This window comes from Trematomus bernacchii, unplaced genomic scaffold, assembly GCF_902827165.1.
Source record: "Trematomus bernacchii unplaced genomic scaffold, fTreBer1.1, whole genome shotgun sequence".
In the NCBI taxonomy this organism is placed as follows: domain Eukaryota; kingdom Metazoa; phylum Chordata; class Actinopteri; order Perciformes; family Nototheniidae; genus Trematomus; species Trematomus bernacchii.
Window position 1 is genome coordinate 820,487 of NW_022987772.1, and position 18,922 is coordinate 839,408.

Consider the following 18,922-nt stretch of genomic DNA (forward strand, 5'->3'; position numbering starts at 1 on the left):
CTGATGACAACTTTCTGTGGGTCCGCTGCCGATTTGACGTCAGTTCGGATGGAATCTGTATCCGCCCGTTGTACACCCGTTTTTAAAAGATTTGGGTACGGAGGAAAAGAGAGAGGGTTTTATTTTCTGACGCTGCGTGAGTTCCCTGACGCACCGGGGACACATATGTATGTATAAAATACATCACAAAGTGCATTTTGCATGATAGGTCCCCTTTAAATTAATAAAATGTTGTACCTGACGGAGGAATGCAGATGAATGTGTTTGCCTGATTAATTCCCATATAAATCCACTGCCTACAAACATCTCATTCACACGTGCGGGCAGTTTAGTTACACACCTCTCTTATGAAAGAAAACCAATGCATTTGTAAATATATGCATTGGTAAAGATATGCCACTAGATGGGGTGCTCATGCCTACCCATTCTCGATGATGGAGTATGTTGGCCAGTAGTTGGGGGTGTCATACGGCGCCGCGCTGCAGGACTCCACAAACAGCTGGGTATTGTTGACGGTAAATTTGGCCTCTATCTGCATGTAGATCCTTTCCGTCACATCGTACTCCAAAGGGTACAGCCCTGGATCAACCATTTTTCTATATTGGCTGTTTGGGTAGAACTCAAACTCATAGGTGAACTTTCCGAAGCCTTTATCCCACACCACCACATTCCTCCTGTGTGCTGTGAAGCCCTGCGACACGTTCCCACGTTTGGGGTACTGGCAGTAGAACTGGACCTCCAGCAGGTGGTTCCTGGTGATCAGGTCGTTAATGTTGTCCACCGTGGTGATTTCATTTTTGAAAACCAGGTTTTCCTCATCTTCCTGCAGAGTTAAAGGGGACATATTGTGTTCAAGTTCATACATGTTTTTGTGGTTTCTACTACAACATGTTTTCATGCTTTAATGTCAAACGTGTCATTTTACTTTCTTTTATTTCTTAAGACCAAGTCACGAAAAAAAATCCTATGGCCCTCATGGTGTTTCCCCTCTAATTATTCAATCCTCATACTCCTAATAAAAAGCAACAATAGTTTAGAGAAAAACCCGACGGGTGATGAAACAGATGCCCGATTGTTACCTCGATCTGAGTGCCGCAGGAGTTGAGGGGTACGACCGCGATGATGTGCGTGCTGTTGGAGTTCCTCTGCAGGTTGCAGGCCGTGTTGCTGGGGTCATTGAGGCGTAAATGATGCTCATGAAGTCCAGGGAGAGAAGATCTGGTAACCTCTACCGTCATTGAGGACTCATGGCAGGTCACATGGGATTTAACTAGAGCAAGAGATAAATAGTTTACAAAATATATACACATGATACCAGGTGGCAATTGTTTTGTTTAAGATTCTACACAAACACAACAGCCTTGCAAAAGCCCAAGAAGCCACGAATGGAATTTAGCCTTTTTGTTAAAATATAATAAAAGTTGTAGTTCTACTATAAAATGTTGACGTTAAACAAAAATTGTTCTTACTTAGTCTTTTACCGATGTTCACCAGAACGCACCTCATCTCGGACTGATAGATTCCGGACCTGAAAAGCATCAGTGAAGATTTATCTTGAATCATTTTTTCTTTTTTTAGGGAGGCATTTGCTTCTGACTGTATTATTTTAAATCCTAATTTGCTATTTTTATTAAAAAAGAAAACTGTTACTTACTGTGGAGATTCGGGGACGTGGACATGGTCCTTGTGATAGGTTTTGGCTGGGGTGGGGATGGTAGAGGCGGGACTGTAAAATGTGTGAAAAGTGAAATCAATATTTAACACACACACATGCAAACTAAATGTATCAAATAGAATATGAATGTAAGGCTCACTCACTCGATTACTGATTCAACAGCAAAGCAGATTGGGTAATGATCCCCCACATCATCAGGGCCAGGCGTCCACCTAATGACAAAGTCTCCACGTGTGCTTCTGTGCTTTCTGGTATTCAGTGGCCCACTGATGATGATATCATGTAGTCTGTGTGAACGCAAAAGAAAGAAACCAGATATTTCCTCCTTCTCGCTGAAGTTATCTCACTAGCAGAAATGCTGATAATGTTCTTACGCCACAAGGCAATACTCATCACGTTGATTCTCACTTACGTTGCATGTGAAGCTTTTGCTCGGACTCTGATCTCCACTTTTTTGTTGTCCTCGGCATTGATGTGTTGTCCATTTGCAGGTGTTGGGTGCACAAACTTTGGCAAGTAGAGTCCATCAACACACGAGGGAGCAGGTGGGTCCACTGCAGTTAAAACAAATAGTTCTTGATCAGTTTTTAAAACCACTTTTTAATTTTCTGTGGCTCAAATATCAAAGCTGTCACAGCAGATTATATTAATTAGCTGTCAAAGGCGAAATATCTGCAGCTTCAGCTTAATTTCTTTCCTGATATTTCAACACACTCTCACTCCCTAAACGTCCAGGAGCGACGCTTGGTCAGGGTCCCGTGGCGTGCAGTTGGGACACGCCGAGGCTCCTTCAGCTTCATAAACGGACGCAAAGAGCTTTCAACTGATTGCATTGTATTCCCATCGGCGGCGTTATTTGACGCTCATGGAAGCACCGCATCGGTCCATGTCTGCGGCCCTTAAAGGCAATGTGAGCGTCCATTCCCATTGGATAACGGAGGATTTTACACCCTGAAGTAACTATTCTCCTTACTGTCGATTGACTTTACAGTGATATCTGCACTACTCATCAACTCAAAAACATCAGATTATCCTTGTTAATTACACAACATTGATTGGTTTAAATTGTGTGCAATGCTTTTGCATTTTACCCCTTCGATTCGGAGAAACAAATATTTTTTCGGAGTTTAGGATGGATACACTACCCAGAATCCTCAGCTATCGTTTAGGACTACACCATGTGCTTTGTTTGACAAACCCCGTGATTAGTTCTCAAGCTCTGTGATTGGTTGACCTCCAACTGCATTCCATATGAAAAAAAAAAACGTAAAAGATAAAATCATACTTTATTCAGCAGTGCTTGCTTTACTCTTTGAAAGTCATCACATGAATGCATTGTAATAAATGGTTCGGCTGCATTAAATATTACACATCTGTCGTAGTTCTTTATTTATCTACAGCGATCGGGCCTCAGAATAGACCGGAAACTATTCTTTTACCGTTCTGTTTTAATTTCACAATAAAGTTAGTAGTAATATTTTGATTTGATATTATTGTTTTTTATTAACTACTAGACCGCTGGGTCATGTTAACACCATCTTTTCTGTGTTGCTGTGGGTTTTTTTCATCGCTTTTGTGTTACAAATATCAAAACAATAACAAAATATATCCGTCGTAAACTAAACCGGAAACAGCAGTATATTTTATTTTGTTAACACTGTAAACTTGACAGCTTTTTAACCCAAACCACCTACTGGTTAAAGCACGTTATTACATGTTTAGAGTAATTGCAATGCAGGTAGATTGTGTTGCTTTTTAATGACTGTTTAAAATGCCTTTTTCTTAATGTCTTTCATTTTTGTAAATAATAATAATAAAATTATAAAATGCAATAATGTGCTTTAACCAGTAGGTGTCCCTTTCTATCAGCTGTGCACAGTTATGGCGTAAATACAGCCTATCTACCAATTGGATCAAATATAAAAGTCAGCCGAATTAGTGTTGATACTGCAAGGAGACGTATTGTGTGAAAAGAAATGTAAGATGTTTTTTAATTGCTTATATATTTATGATCCACGTCACGTTTTCAGTTTTGGCGGCAGTTCTTCCTGTACGGCAGATATGTAATATTTAATGCAGCCGAACCGTGTATTACAATGCCGTTATGTGATGACTTTCAAAGAGAAAAGCAAGCACACTCGGAATAAAGTATTATTCTATTTTTTTTAAATGTGTTCGGATTGCACATCGCATAAACAACAAATCCCAGCGTGCATTGCGGCTAAACCATCCAATCATCGAGCTGAGGATCTTGCCTACGTCTGTTTCCGGTTTCGTTTTCGTTTATGTATTTTGTTATACACACATTCCTTCCCATTTAAATTTTAATTTACATTAAAGTATTTCGTGAGGCCTTCTAACATGTTTTTAAATATAACTACGGTTGTAGTTGAAGAGTTTGTAAATTAACATGAACCGAAGCTGTTGCCTGTTGCAACAGAGGATTGTGGGTAATGTCCGTCAAACTTCCGGGATCCTCCATGGGACCTTATTTCGGAAAAAGTATGCATTGAAGTCAATGGAGAGACAAAGATTATCTTTCGATCCCGTTTCAATTGTGCCACGAATTACACATATGATGTTTGTCAATCTTAAATAATAATTTCCATGTCAAAAAAGTCACAGTTTGTCGTAAAACTGTTGAAATATAAGACTATGAAAAATACGCAACTAGAAAGACTACAAATCCCAGAATCCCGCATGCTAGCTCTTATGAACCGACTGACTCCCCTTGTGTGTATGTACAGCTCTCAACATGCCCAGACTTGTAGTGATTTTCATCTCTTTTAATACTTTTAATACCACATTACATCACACGTTTGATGCGCGCCCGTGATGGAAAATCTCTTTATTTAAAAAATACGGGGAATACGGATCTCGGGGTCTCCCTGCTCCCTGTGCGCAGATGCGACACGTCATATGACGTCACATGTCTCGATTGAATATGCTTTATTTAAAACAAAAACAAGGACAATAAACAAAGCAGTCTTCACAACGGCCGGACAAAATACTTTGAGCCGCCCTATAGCCAAAGCCCGAGACACTGTTTAAAGCATAATAAAGACAATATATAAAGAGCATAATGTTTTTAATGCAATGCAGTCTCGCAACGTATGCTTCAGCAGAGAATGGCCCGCGGCGGGAAGCTCGCGATCTCAAGTCATCTACAACATACGTTTAGGGAGCTATATAGAAGCCTATGGACATCCCGGAAAGTTGAAAATGTACGCTATGGGCCGCCCCCCTTGCGTTGGAAAAAGACCACAGGGGACCTTGACATAACGTCAACATACGCCGATCTGGGAGTGAGGATGTGTTGCCATGAGCGTCAAATACCGCCGCCGATGGGAATACATTGCAATCAGTTGAAAGCTCTTTGCGTCCGTTTATGAAGCTGAAGGAGCCTCGGTGCGTCCCAACTGCACGCCACGGGACCCTGACCAATCGAACAGAAAGCCCTTCAGCTAGCTTCCACTGAGGAAGTTGGCAATGCTAAAAATCACTGCTGAAGAAATCACTCTTTTTGGTCAACTTTTGTAAGGTAATCATATCCTTTTTGACATATTTTAGTGTCAGAGCACTGACAAAACATATTTAGATAACTTGATGCACAAAAAAAAGTTTTAACAAGGGTGTAATTATTTTTTTGAAAATATGCTCAACCAATCGGTCGAATTGGCCTTTTATGGTAAGCTAGTAATATGACTTTTTCAGAGTTTCAGAGATGTTTTCCAATAAAATATCGTAAATAAATGGCTAGATTCATGGTAATATTACTAAATCTAGTACTGCCAGAGTGAAAGAGTGTTAATAATTTATATAGCACCTTTCATGCATGGCATTCAGCCCAAAGTTGCACACAGATGAGCAAGTTAGGCCAACACAGGATATAGACATTTGCTGTTAAGCCAGTGGTTTCTTGTTAGGCCAATTCAGCATATACAGCAAAATGAGAAAGTATTTTTTTTATTATGAAAAAACCTTTACATTACTTTTTTCCATCTTTTTTTTTTTTTACAATTATAATTTATTATCTTTTATGAATATATCTGATTGTATATATTGCTCATTTTCCATAAAAGAAACAAATGTATTTGAGTTAGTGTTTTATTTGAGTTTGATGCATACAAATACTGTACTGTATATGATGATTGTTGAAAATGCACTTTTACCATAAAAGGCCAGCTCGACCAGTTGGTAGAGGCTCATAAAAACAAAACTGTGTGGTCAGTCAAAAAAAAAAAAAAATTGTTTGTGGTTATTTGTGGCCCATTTGATAAGAAAATGCAAAAAAAAAGGGTTAAGTTGCCACTAGAGCTGCAAGAGGTGCATAACATTCTACACCCATTGAAGGCAGTGCAGCAACAGCTTTGCTGTAAGTATGGATTGAATCATTTAGGACAAGTAAAACCTGACTCACCAAGAAAGGAGAATTGCAAAGGCAGTTTACTGAGAGGAGGCGTGGTGCCATGCAGGTATGTATTGTTCAAGGCTCGTTTATGCCTCATGGGAATCAGTGGAGCCTTGTAGGATTGGGTTCCATCGGTGTAGGACAGAGAGATGGGCCTTTGCGGGAAGTCCTCCACCACCAACTCAAATCCAAAAACACTTGGGTCGGCGTTGGCATTGCGGTAATGTAATGAGCAGGAACCCTAACAATGTAAACATTCAGACATTTAGTGAGGCAAAGGCTCTGTCAGGTATTTTCGAAAATGTATAAGGACATTTATTTGTTCTTTTACAAACCTGATCCAAGACAAAGCCTGAAGGTTGGTTACATCCGCTGCACTCTATATTTCTGATATTTCCATATCTGCAGCGAACTGTGTCACCATCAGGGTCGAAGGACATCAGCTTGTAGGTCCGTGGGCAGTTCTGGGGAACTCTTGAAAGGACACATTAACAAGAGTGAGGAACACTCTTCTGCCCATAATCCCATACACAAATGGATTAAATCATTAGTTATAACTGCACATGTGAGTAGATAGACAAATAAAAGAAGTAATATAAAGACAGTGAATGTATTGACTGTAATAAATTATAAGAACAATTAAATAGTGTATTTTATTGGTTTGGTTGAATTATCTTTTGTTCTTTCTTCTTGGAAAGATGGAAAAAAAATCATATTACATGAGCTACAAGCAAGTCAACAACAAGTCCTCCAACTCATACGACCAAATGGGTCGATTGTTCAAGCCCTTATTACGACCAAATATGTTGTTTGTTCAAGCGCTTAATACGACCTATAATTACGTTTTAAAGTTTTTCGCCCTCTAGTGCTCCCATTGAATGCAAACGTTACAGAGGGTCGTTTATTCACAAATAACCCTCTCTGTAAAATCCTATATTGTAGGATAGTTTGGCCATTAAAATGCTTTTTGATTAGATTTCTAGCGAGAAGTGTATATTGTACTTGTAGATTCCACGTCCAGTCGATATGTAGGATCTATAGTTTGATAGATATTACGAAGATGATTTGAGGTTTCGTCAGGAGAACGTGTATATGCGGCAAGCTTCCATGTAAAGTTACGGGTTGAAAACAGTATTTCCGGTCTCGACGTTTTCATAATAAAACCAATGATCAAATGATTTAACAGTGATATCTGCAGTACTCATCCACTAAAAAACATCAGTTTATCCTTGTTAATTATACGACATTAATTGGTTTAAATTGTGTACAATGCTTTTGTGTTTTTCCCATAGGTTTTTCTCTTTAGATTCTGAGAGACACTTTTCTTTTTTCAGAGGTTTTGATAGGCTAAAACATCGAACTACACCCATAATCCTGGATGTTTTAGCCGCAATGCACGTTGGGATTTGGTGTTTATGCGATATGAAATCGGAAAACATTTAAAAAAATAATAATAATACTTTATTCCGAGTGTTCTTGCTTTTGTCTTTGGAAGTCATCACATAACGGCATTGTAATACACGGTTCCGCTGCATTAAATATTACACATCTGCCGTAGTTCTCTATTTATAGAGCCCTGATGAGAAGACTTCTGGACAAACTGGAAGAAATGCCGCCAAAACTGAATACGTGACGTGAATCATAAATATATAAGCAATTAAACAACATCTTCAATTTATTTTCACACAATACGTCTCCTTGCAGTATCAACACTAATTCGGCTGACTTTTATATTTGATCCAATTGGTAGATAGGTTATATTTACACCATAACGGTGCACAGTTGATAGAAAGGGACTTGTAGTTTTTAAAGATATTACTGATTTTCTGAACTACCTTTCCAACTCCTCAAGCAGTTGACTGTTATAGGTCTATACAGGTTCATGGTACAATGCATAAGCTTCAAATCGAGAGACTGAAACTGTATTTTCCTTTACCGTTCTGTTTTAATTTCACAATAAAGTTAAAAGTAATATTATCTTTGATATTATTATGTTTTATTAACTAGACCACTGGTTTTTTAACCCGCACCGCCTAGTGGTTAAAGCACGTTATTGAATTTAGTTGTTGAATATGTTATATTTGATGAAAACATTTCAATATTAAGAGTAGCCTACATACAAAATAGGGGTCAATGATAGAAATATAGAATAGAAAATATCAAGAAGATACTGTAGTGATCTCTACAATAAAACAGTTTAGTGCAGGACGTCCAAAGATATTAACAGGAGGATGTGCAAAACAGACAAACTAATAAGGCTGAATTTTACTCGGGTGTAACTAAAGTCTGATTTAAGGGTTGTTTATATTTCACGTCATTAATCAGAATCTGCAAAGTAACAAAAATAAATGTAGTGGAGTAAAAATACCAGGTTAACCTCTGAATTGTAGTGGAGTAGAACAAAGTAGTACATGCTGCTGTTACAAAAACATTTCCCAACTTGGGATCAATAAAGTATCTTATCTTATCAATTCTTAAGATGATCGATGGCTACTGCCATATTTGCAAAATTTGCCTCTGAACCTATACAAGTGCATGTTTCAGGCTTATCAATTAACAACAGGAGGGGTCACAGACATAAGACCAGCTGTTAAATAAAGCTCTTCTGACCTTAACTGTCATGTGGGTATATTAATGCTGCCCATTATACAAGCAATTTTCACCCATTTATTAATTATATGTTTTAAATGTGATAACACCACTGTGTTTCGTATCCCCTAAACCTCCAGGGGTGTAAACAGTTCAATACTGGCAACTTCTAATTGTGGGAAATACGAAAACGTCTTTTAAAACTACAATTCCCAGTAGAGACATGCCATAGAACATGTTGCGAAACACACAATAGCCAGCATGTGTAGTTCTGGGGGGGAGGGCTGGGCTGGACCCGTCCAAGTCCAGTTTTGGATAGTCTGCCGTGGATCCATTCCATTTCAAAGAGCTGTTGACGCTCGGCGTAACCTTGTCGCACTGCCACTCCAACATCCAATCACATAGCTTGAGGACTAATCACGGGGTTTGTAAAGCAACGCAGATGTTGTAGTCCCAAACGATAGCTGGGGATTCTGGGTAGTGTAGTGTCTTCGGAAACTCTGTAGTGTCTAAACTCCGAAAAAACAATTTGTTTCTCCGAATCAAAGGTTAAAAACACAAAAGCATTGTACAAAATTTAAACCAATCAATATTGTGTAATTAAATAAACTGATGTGTTTTAGTGGATGAGTAAATCAGATATCACTGTGTAATCATTTGACAGTGAGGGGAATACTTCCGGTTTTATTATGAAAACTTCGAGACCGGAAATACTGTTTTCAGCCACGCTAACTTTACATGGAAGCTGCCCCATATACACGTTCTCCTGGCGAGACCTCAAATCATCTTCGTAATATCTATCAAACTATAGATCCTACACATCCACTGGACGTGGATTATAAAAGTAAAATATACACTTCTCGCTAGAAATCTAATAAAAAAGCATTTTAATGGCCAAACTATTCCACAATTTAGGATTTTCCAGAGTGGGTTATTTGTGAATAAACGACCCTCCGGAGCGTTTGCAATCAACGGGAGAATGTTGTTTCTTACACGACCACTAGAGGTGCTACACTTTAAAACGTGACCCTGGGTCGTATTTAGCTACTGAACAATCGACCTATATGGTCGTTTTTTGTAGGAGGACAGGCGGGTAGTCAAAGTACGGATTTTCTGAATGGTTCCAATGTCATTTGTGATTTCTTTAAACATACTGTTGGAAAACAATCCCATTGATTCTGGTATTTATGGACTTTCAAGGCTAATGTCCACAGTGTCTTCTTTTACTGCCATTGGGGGGAACTAAAAAGGTTATTCAACAACATAATAAAAGGTTAGACAAAGCCTTTCATGCTTACTTCAGGGAGCTTACCGTAGGAAAGGTAGAATGGCAATGTCTGGGGATCTGTTTGGTTTGCCAGTGTCAGATCTTGTTCCCAAATCTACTTGAGTTAGAAGTCTCCAACCTGAAACTCTGTTTCGTGTTCTGGTCCAACAACAGCTACTTGCCCTGATAGGTGTGGAAACAAAACTCTTGAAATACTGCATCTTACAGCTGCCTCTTGTTATGTTTGCAATGCAATTGTGGAGACTCCACAAATATAACATTAGCGTGATTTGAGTCAAGAAACAGCTCACCTCATCTGAAACGGTTTGTCAGTTGCGACTTTTCTTTGTTGAACTGTTTCTGTTTCACACCATTGTCTGTTAAATTGCGGTGCATTGGTGCTCCTGTCAATTGTGCCTCTCTGTTGATTAGTGACATAGCCACAGTTGTTGTTGTAACAGCTCCAGGAATGGGAATACTGACACCCATCATAGGTCGCCCTGTTTCGAAAGTCCACCTTTGAAAAGAACATATACATAGTTAGATGTTTTCCTCAAGTTAACTTTTTTTATTAACATTTAGTCTATTTTGTAAAAATCAATAATATAATTATACAATACTGCCAATTTTAAGAAAGGCATGTATCTTTTTGAATCACTGTACTTTCTGAAAGTCTTTCTGCCTTAGTCAAATAAAGTATACATAAAAAAAGGAAAACCAATAATGTTGCAATATGCTTAAGTCACTTATTGGTTCTTGAGAATTGTAAAAGGTAATGAAATCCCTAATCATAACAGTGAAAGTATAAAATACACATCAGAAAAAGGTAAAGACGATAACCAGCACCGACTAAACTACAGTTGAAAGATCCAATAAAATTAAAAGTAATCGTCAGATCAACACATTCTCACTCCCAACTCGGCCTATGTTGACGTTATGTCAGGGTCCCTGTCGTCACTTTCCAACGCAAGGGGGGGCCCTTTAGCGTCGAGTTTCAACTATCAGGGAGTCCCATTGGCTTGCATAGAGCTCCCTGAACGTTGGTAATAGACGAGTTGGGATCGTGGCGAAATGCTCTCCGCAGATCAATTCTCACAGCGTTTATCAACCTTTTTCTTACTCAATATCAAGCCACACTTATTGTTTTTACTTCTTTATTTTAATTGAATAATTTTGGGCTTTTGTTGCTGTCAGTTAGGGGGAGAGTACGGGGCTCAGAATACTGAAATCTGTATTGTTTCATCGTTTTTTCCTTCTAATTTTGTATTCTCTTCTAAACTACACACTGTTCACACTGTTCACACACTACACACTACTCAACAATAAGACACAATTATCCTTGTGTTTATTTATTTGTTTGATTAACAAACACAAGTCGGAGTCCGTCAGGACCGAGGGTCAGAGCAGCTCATAGTAGTTGCTTTAGAGAATTTTACACCCGGAAGTAAGTATTCTCTCCGCTTCGCTTTACAAACCCCGTGATTAGTCCTGAAGCTCTGTGATTGGATGTTTGAGTGTGCGCCGAGGGTTACGCCGAGCGTCGAACAGCACTTTGAAATGGGATGGAACCACGGCAGACTGTCCAAAACTGGATTTGAACGCACCCCGTCCCCCCCTCCCTCACCCCGTCCCCAGAACTACACATGCTGGCTATTGTGTGTTTCGCAACATGTTCTATGGCACGTCTCTACTGGGAATTGTAGTTTTAAAAGACGTTTTCGTATTTCCCATAATAAGAAGTTGCCAGTATTAAACTGTGTACATCCCTGGAGGTTTAGGGGATAGGAAACACTCAAATTTAAAATATATAATTAATAAATGGGTGAAAATTGCTTGTGTCCATAATGGGCAGCATTAATATATACCCACATGACAGCTAAGGTCAGAAGAGCTTTATTTAACAGCTGGTCTTATGTCTGTGACCCCTCCTGTTGTTCATTGATAAGCCTGAAACATGCACTTGTCAAGGTTCAGAGGCACATTTTGCAAATATGGCAGTAGCCATCGATCATCTTAAGATAAGATATACTTTATTGATCCCAAGTTGGAAATGTTTTCGTTACAGCAGCATGTGTAACAGTTGTAAATATGCAGTGGTGTTTATTTGTAAATCATTTAGTATAACCACACAAATTCTGTGTTTTATATTGAATAATTCTGTGCTCTTTATTTATTGAATGTTCAATACCTGACAAGGTCAGAGATTAAAAACTTGGGTCGCAGGTTCCTCAACAGTGCATTACAAGACATCTATCGATATGTGTGTACCTCCACCATTAAACTGTCATATTCTGCACATTTCTTATTCTATCTACATACATCTTATAAGAGTTTAATACATATGTATAATATCAGTTAAAATAAGTGCTTCAACATAGTTAACATTGCAGGAAAGTTGATTGTCAAGTCCCAAAACAAATTATGCAATATATTAGACGTTAAGTACTTTGTTAGGCTTAATATTTATCAGATACCCCCAGAGCTTTTTTCTTATTCAAAAGAAGACCTTAACTTAAAGTATTCTTTAATGTTTAAATAAAGCCTAATTAGTTTGTCTGTTTTGCACATCCTCCTATTAATATCTTTGGACGTCCTGGAATAAACTGTTTTATTGTAGAGATCACTTACAGTATCTTATTGATATTTTATATTCTATATTTCTATCATTGGCCTTCTACTTTCCCCCTATGAAAGTATGTACTCTTAATATTTTTTTTGTTTTCATCAAATATAACGTATCATAAACAAATCAATAACATTCTTTAACCACTAGGCGGTTAAAGCACTCAGGTTTACAGTGTTAACACAATAAAATATACTGCTGTTTCCAGTTTAGTTTATGATGGATGTATTTTTTTATCCACACACATATTGTTTTTATATTTGTAACACCAAACCGACAGAAAAAATATATTATCAAACATAATATTAAAATGAACTCTTATTTTCAAAATACAGCTTCCTGTGTTCGAATGAGCTGCTCCGACCGTCGGTCCTGACGGACTCCAAAAGTCCAACATTATACAATCAAACAAATAAATAAACACAAGGATAAAAGTGTCTTATTGTTGAGTAAATAACAGTGTGTGGTTTAGAAAATAATATAAAATTAGTAGGAAAAAACGATGAAACAATACAGATTTCAGTTTTCTGAGCCCCGTACTCTCCCCATAACTGACGGCAACAAAAGTCCAACATTATTCAATTAAAATAAAGAAGTAAAAACAATAAGTGTGGCTTGATATTGAGTTAGAAAAAGGTTGATAAACGCTGTGAGAATGGATCAGCGGAGAGCATTTCGCCGCGATCCCAACTCGTCTATTACCAACGTTCAGGGAGCTCTATGCAAGTCAATGGGACTCCCTGATAGTTGAAACTCGACGCTAAAGGCAACACCTAAAGGGCCCCCCCTTGCATTGGAAAGTGACGACAGGGACCCTGACATAACGTCAACATAGGCCGAGTTGGGAGTGAGAATGTGTTGGTCAGATATCGAGTCAGATACTAGAATTACACTTTCTGGAACCCATTCCTTTTTTTTTGGCAAATGGGAAATTCCACAGCATTCTTCATTTAACGTGATAAATCGTGCAATCTTTCTTGATATGTGAACAAAAGTACATTTTTGTTTTGAAATCTGAAATTTCTTTAATTTCTTTCTCAGAATTCAGACTTTTTAGAATTTTTCAGAGACTTCGGAATTCATTTCTCAGTTTCCTGAGTTTTCTCTCAGAATTCAGATTTATTCTCCAGATTTTGAAAACATAGTTGCAGGAAAAAATAAGGTTAAATATATCAGACGAAATTGTCATATTCTACAAGCACAATCAGAGTAATCAAATCCAAATAAAATACCAATGGCAATAGTATGAATACATTAGTCAATTGTTAACTGATGCATGGGTTTAAAAGTAGTTTCTCTCACCCTAAATGATCCATCAGGGTTTCTTCCTTTGTAGCTGAAGGACACGGTTCCCCCGTAGTGATGTGCTGCAGACGCCAGTGAGACCAGCTGAAGCAGGAGCAGCAGAGCGGTGGCCATCTTTTCCCGAATCCACCTCTGTCTCCAAGTATCTGCTGCTCACATCCACCTGCAGCATCAATATATACACACCTGGCCATGGCCCCTCCTGCCAAGTTATGAAATCGATCTTTAGGAAGAAGCCGGCTGCAAAACTGGTTCCACAACATTTGACAATGCCTTAATTAAAACGCCCACAACTACAACAAAACTTTTCTTGAAAATAATGTTTGCTGGCAGCATGTGGACCTATTGTTGTATTTGTGAATGTAAAGGAATTGAAACCATGAGCAAAACTATTGTTGTATAAGAGTGCTTTAAACTGACATTGTTGCATTAAATGTACTGAATGCAGGGAAAATGTCAAAATAAGTTGGTATGCAGTCAAAATAATTGCAAATTTTATTTTTCTGGCCGCCCTTTTACCATTTGCAGGATTGGTCAATGTGCAAATGCAAAAACAATCCATGAATTAAATGTTATTAAAAATAACATTACACTTCAATTTGTTTCCCCATATTTTCTGCAATAATACAAAATCACATTGGCTTTGTGTGGAGGGATCCAGGTAGATGCTGCCTTCAGAGTCCACTACAAAACATGGTCGACATGCAAATGCAAATGCAATAACAATCTATCACTAATAAAACACTTCCTCCTCACATCTCTTGACTTAACAATTGTGAAATCCAAATTGTTCTTCTTTCGTCTTTCATCTTGCATCACTTCTTGAAATGTAGGTATTTTCCTTTCTGTCACATTAAGGAGAGGCAACAGAATTTTTTTAAATCAAAACTAAAAACACACTTCTTCTCTCTGGCTTTCTAGTTAGAGCGGAGCACGACTCCTGACTTTTCCGTGTGTTTTATTTTTATTTTGTTTTTTAAGATATATCTGTTGTAATTTATTGTCGTTTATTGTGTTTTGTAGTAATGTGTTTTTATTACATGTACAGCACTTTGGCTCGACCAAAAATCGCTTTTAAATGTGCTATATAAATAAAACCTGATTTGATTTGATTTGAAAGCAGCTGGAGGCACAGAGAAAGCTTTTGATGAAATGTTGATTAACTGTTATGCTGATTAAACACACTCTTTTTTTCCCTCCGCTTAAACATTGACTGTCGGTTTATTGGTCTGTTAAACATAAAATACGTCATGCATGCAGCGCTCCATTAACCCTCCTGTTGTCTTTGGGTCGAATCTGACCGATTTACTACTTTCATCAATCATAACCTTTTTGTTTTACATTTGATTGCATTAAGGCTTTATGATATCCTTCACAGTAGACATTTGAACATAGACAATTGCTGATCACCACTTTCATTGAATTTTGGATGATTTAGTCAACTTTGTAACACCCATGGTGTTCTGCCATAAAGAAAAGGAATTAGTAACCATCCGGATCAGATAAAAGACACACACAAACACACACACACACACACACACACACACACACACACACACACACACACACACACACACACACACACACACACACACACACACACACACACACACACACACACACACACACACACACTCACACACAGAACAATTTGATACATTTCCCACTCTTATGTGCCCATCCCCCCACATGGATCACACCTGGCACACGCGATACATGTTCAGTGTCTATTCTTTGTATATTTACTGCAGTTGTTCATGTATACCAGTAGTCTGATACAATATGTACAGTTTGAAAGGGTGTTAAATTAAATGTGGTGATGATTAATGGTTTTTATGTTAATGTAATAGCAGTTAAAACAGGACCGGTCAGATTTGACCGCGAACACCAAAGTAAGGAGGGGGGGGAAACGAAGACAATAGGAGGGTTAAGAATAACAAGCCATTTCCTGCTTTGGCTTCCTGTAACATTAATAATCAACGCAATCCTGTCCTTACTCTCGGTTAAATTTCCCCATTCTCGTTTTTTTCCTTCCTCATTGTTATTCACTATGATTCTCAAACATTGGCCTTTTGTTCATACCGTGCTTCGACAGTTTTAGCCCTCAACCCTCTGTAATTATCTTCCCCAACCTTCAAATCACATTTTTGGGTTTATTTTTCAGAATCTTTAAACAGTTTTAGGTTGCTTGTTTAAACCCATCTTTACAGGCCTCCTGATTAATCTTTAACCCTGCCATTTTATTTGGTTCTCTCTTGATTGCATGTGCATGTGTATTCTGTATAGTGTGTGTGTGTGTGTGTGTGTGTGTGTGTGTGTGTGTGTGTGTGTGTGTGTGTGTGTATGTGTGTGTGTGTGTATGAAAAAAATAAAATAATACAAGCCAGAGTGAAAAACTGAATTAATAAACGTTAATCTTTTTCTTCTTTTATTGCACTGTGTTTTATATTGTAGTGTCTCCTTATTTCATATGTTGTACCTGTGTGAAGTAATCTGTAACTTTGTGTACTGTGCTATAAATATAAAGCCTAACCGATAAGTACGTATATAGTTACTTACCTTTATTTCACTCTCACTTTCTGAGCGAAAAACAGACATATGAGATGGAAAGTATTGAGAAAGGATTGCAATGTTCCTGCAGAACATGTCATATTGCACTACAACATTCCTCATCTGCCATCTCTTGATGTTATCTCTTGTCTTCGGGTATATCTCATTTGGTTTCTGTTCTACGTAATCCTGTAAAATCGTTTTACTACCGCCCTATTATCAATGGCTATGTTTTTTATGCAAGCATCTGTAAAATCCCCGCGGTTTCCAAGGAAGTTGAAGCTATCTCAACTTTTCTTGTATTGGTTACTCACATTTATATATATGTTACGGTCCTTTTTATGGATGTACACATCACAGTAAATACATTTATTTTACTACACATAGTTTACCTGTACACATCACAGTATGAACATGTTTGTTTCCACCTTTATAAGCATTTTAAATGTTTGTATTATTGTTTTACACATTCTGAATAAATCTAATCAAATTACATTACATTACATGTTACTTGTTAGACGCTTTTATCCAAAGCGTCTTATATACTCAATACTGTGGGCAATCCCCACAGGAGCAATTTTGGGGTGAAGTGTCTCAGGGACACAACGACATGCTGACTGCAGTGGGGTTTGAACCTGTGACCCCCTGATCCAAACACCAACGCAAAACCGACTGCGCCACACACCTCCATCAAATCAAATAAGCTGATAATTCATCACAGTACATATGTGTATTCAATCTTCTATATATACATATCTACATATATGCAGTGGAGGAAATAAGTATTTGATCCCTTGCAGATTTTGTAAGTTTGCCCACTTACAAAGAAATTAACAGTCTATAATTTTAATGGTAGGTATATTTTAACAGTGAGAATAAGAATATCAAAAAGAAAATCTATAAATTGACATTATATAAAAGATAAAAATGGATTTGCTGTGGGAAATAAGTATTTGCTCCCCTTGCAACCCTGGTTGCGGTCGAATAGTCCAAAAATCAGCTCCTAAGTTCTAACCCTATCGTCTATTCCTTGACCTCTGAGTGAAACGTCATGGGGTTAAGGGATAGTGGATAGGAGAATTCAAAAGGATTTAGGAGAAGAGACTGTGGTACTTTAGAGAATCCGACTGCACTTTCACTATCCGACGTGTTTATGATGCGCCAGCGGAGGTCATAAATGTGCGCCTGCTGCTGTGGGGAAACTATGGAAACTACAGTTTTCTATACAGCGGACTACAACAGGGATGTTTAATAAGAACGAGGGACTACTGTAAACTCATCTAGAGACTCTGCACCGTGCTCTGATGCTGTTGCTTTATGCTTTATGAATGTGGACAACAGAAAAACATATTCTTCATGACCAAAGTTGGAATTGAAATAAAAAAGGAAAGTGAAACTTATGCTCGTCACCCTCTCCCTCCGGTCCACATTAATACAAATGATCCCAATAGGTATGATTGTATGAAAAGATCTTAAAATCAATACAAATGTGTTTATTATAAACGTTAGTCCTTAACATCTATCACTGTGTATATCCCCATTCAAACATCTTTTAAAAGTTGAACAAACCCCACACAGCTCAGTAAAGACTGTGAAATGTTGATTTTATTTGATCATTTCAGTAAAAACTAACGTTCATATTTCTCTTTTTGATTATAATACTGATGAACGTTCAAAACAAAGCACTTTGGCAACTTACCACATACGTTTTAAAATGCTTAATAAGCACCGTAACTTTCATGATATCATTTCTCGTTCATAATCGGTTGTTTCCGTGAACGGCCGACTGTTGTGTGACGGCAAATGCCGCGGCCGCAAGGCATTGTGGGGCAGCATTTTCTCCTCTCCTTTAGGTTAGGGAAGTCCAGTGGTTCCTAAGCTAAAGGAGGTTATAAAGGAAGTTTGAAACCTCCTTTCCTTTCATTTAGAGAATTCGAACGGCACTTATCATGGCTGCCACTGAGGGACTTCCGGGTCATTTCACTCCGTTAGGAAGGTTCCTAAGCTAAATGGACTATTCGACCGCAACCCCTGTCTCCTAAAAATTACGTTCCCACAGAACTAAACTGCATTCCCAATGACGTTTAGCTAGAAACTTATTTTCTCCCACGTTACGTTTGTTATGAACGTATCTCAAATACGTTTATTTTCTACATATCTTCTAGAAACATATTTTCCCCCACGTTACGTTTGTTATGAACGTATCTTAAATACGTTTATTTTCTACATATCTTTGCCATTTATTGTCTTGCTTATAATAATGATAATAGTCATTTATAAATATCATGTGAGAGCACACATTTGAAATCGACGATCGGGCTCGATATATGGTTAAATTAAAATCAGTAGGCGAGGCTGTAATTTCGCCAGCTGTTACTCTCATGAGCGAGGCAGAAAATAATAGTTTTAACATGCCAAAAAGCTGCTGTGTCGTTTATTGCACCTCAAACATTAAAACAAATCCAGAGTTACGTATTTCTGTAAGAAAGGACAGTAACAGAA

The 18,922-nt window shown here is 38.0% G+C and overlaps 1 protein-coding gene across 1 annotated transcript; it reads right to left on the minus strand.

Moving 5' to 3' along the window:
* Positions 1 to 418: 418 nt before the first annotated feature.
* Positions 419 to 14,029, minus strand: LOC117497001. The gene is made up of 11 exons (XM_034148884.1): positions 13,868 to 14,029; positions 10,254 to 10,459; positions 9,988 to 10,125; positions 6,422 to 6,560; positions 6,096 to 6,327; positions 2,088 to 2,229; positions 1,819 to 1,962; positions 1,655 to 1,726; positions 1,470 to 1,528; positions 1,080 to 1,270; positions 419 to 823 (listed from the first exon to the last, which is right to left on the minus strand). The coding sequence occupies exons 1-11, from the start codon at positions 13,982 to 13,984 to the stop codon at positions 419 to 421; spliced, it is 1,845 nt and encodes a 614-aa protein (XP_034004775.1). The 5' UTR covers positions 13,985 to 14,029.
* Between the last annotated feature and the right edge of the window lie 4,893 nt (positions 14,030 to 18,922).

What these genes read in the sequence shown, in the direction of transcription:
- LOC117497001 (XM_034148884.1), bottom strand. Translation starts at nt 13,984, where the DNA reads ATGGCCACCGCTCTGCTGCTCCTGCTTCAGCTGGTCTCACTGGCGTCT. An exon ending in GCAAAAGCTTCACATGCAAC is followed by an intron (nt 1,963 to 2,087) that starts GTAAGTGAGAAT and finishes GCGTTCACACAG; the next exon opens with ACTACATGATATCATCATCA. An exon ending in GCTGTTGAATCAGTAATCGA is followed by an intron (nt 1,727 to 1,818) that starts GTGAGTGAGCCT and finishes CACATTTTACAG; the next exon opens with TCCCGCCTCTACCATCCCCA.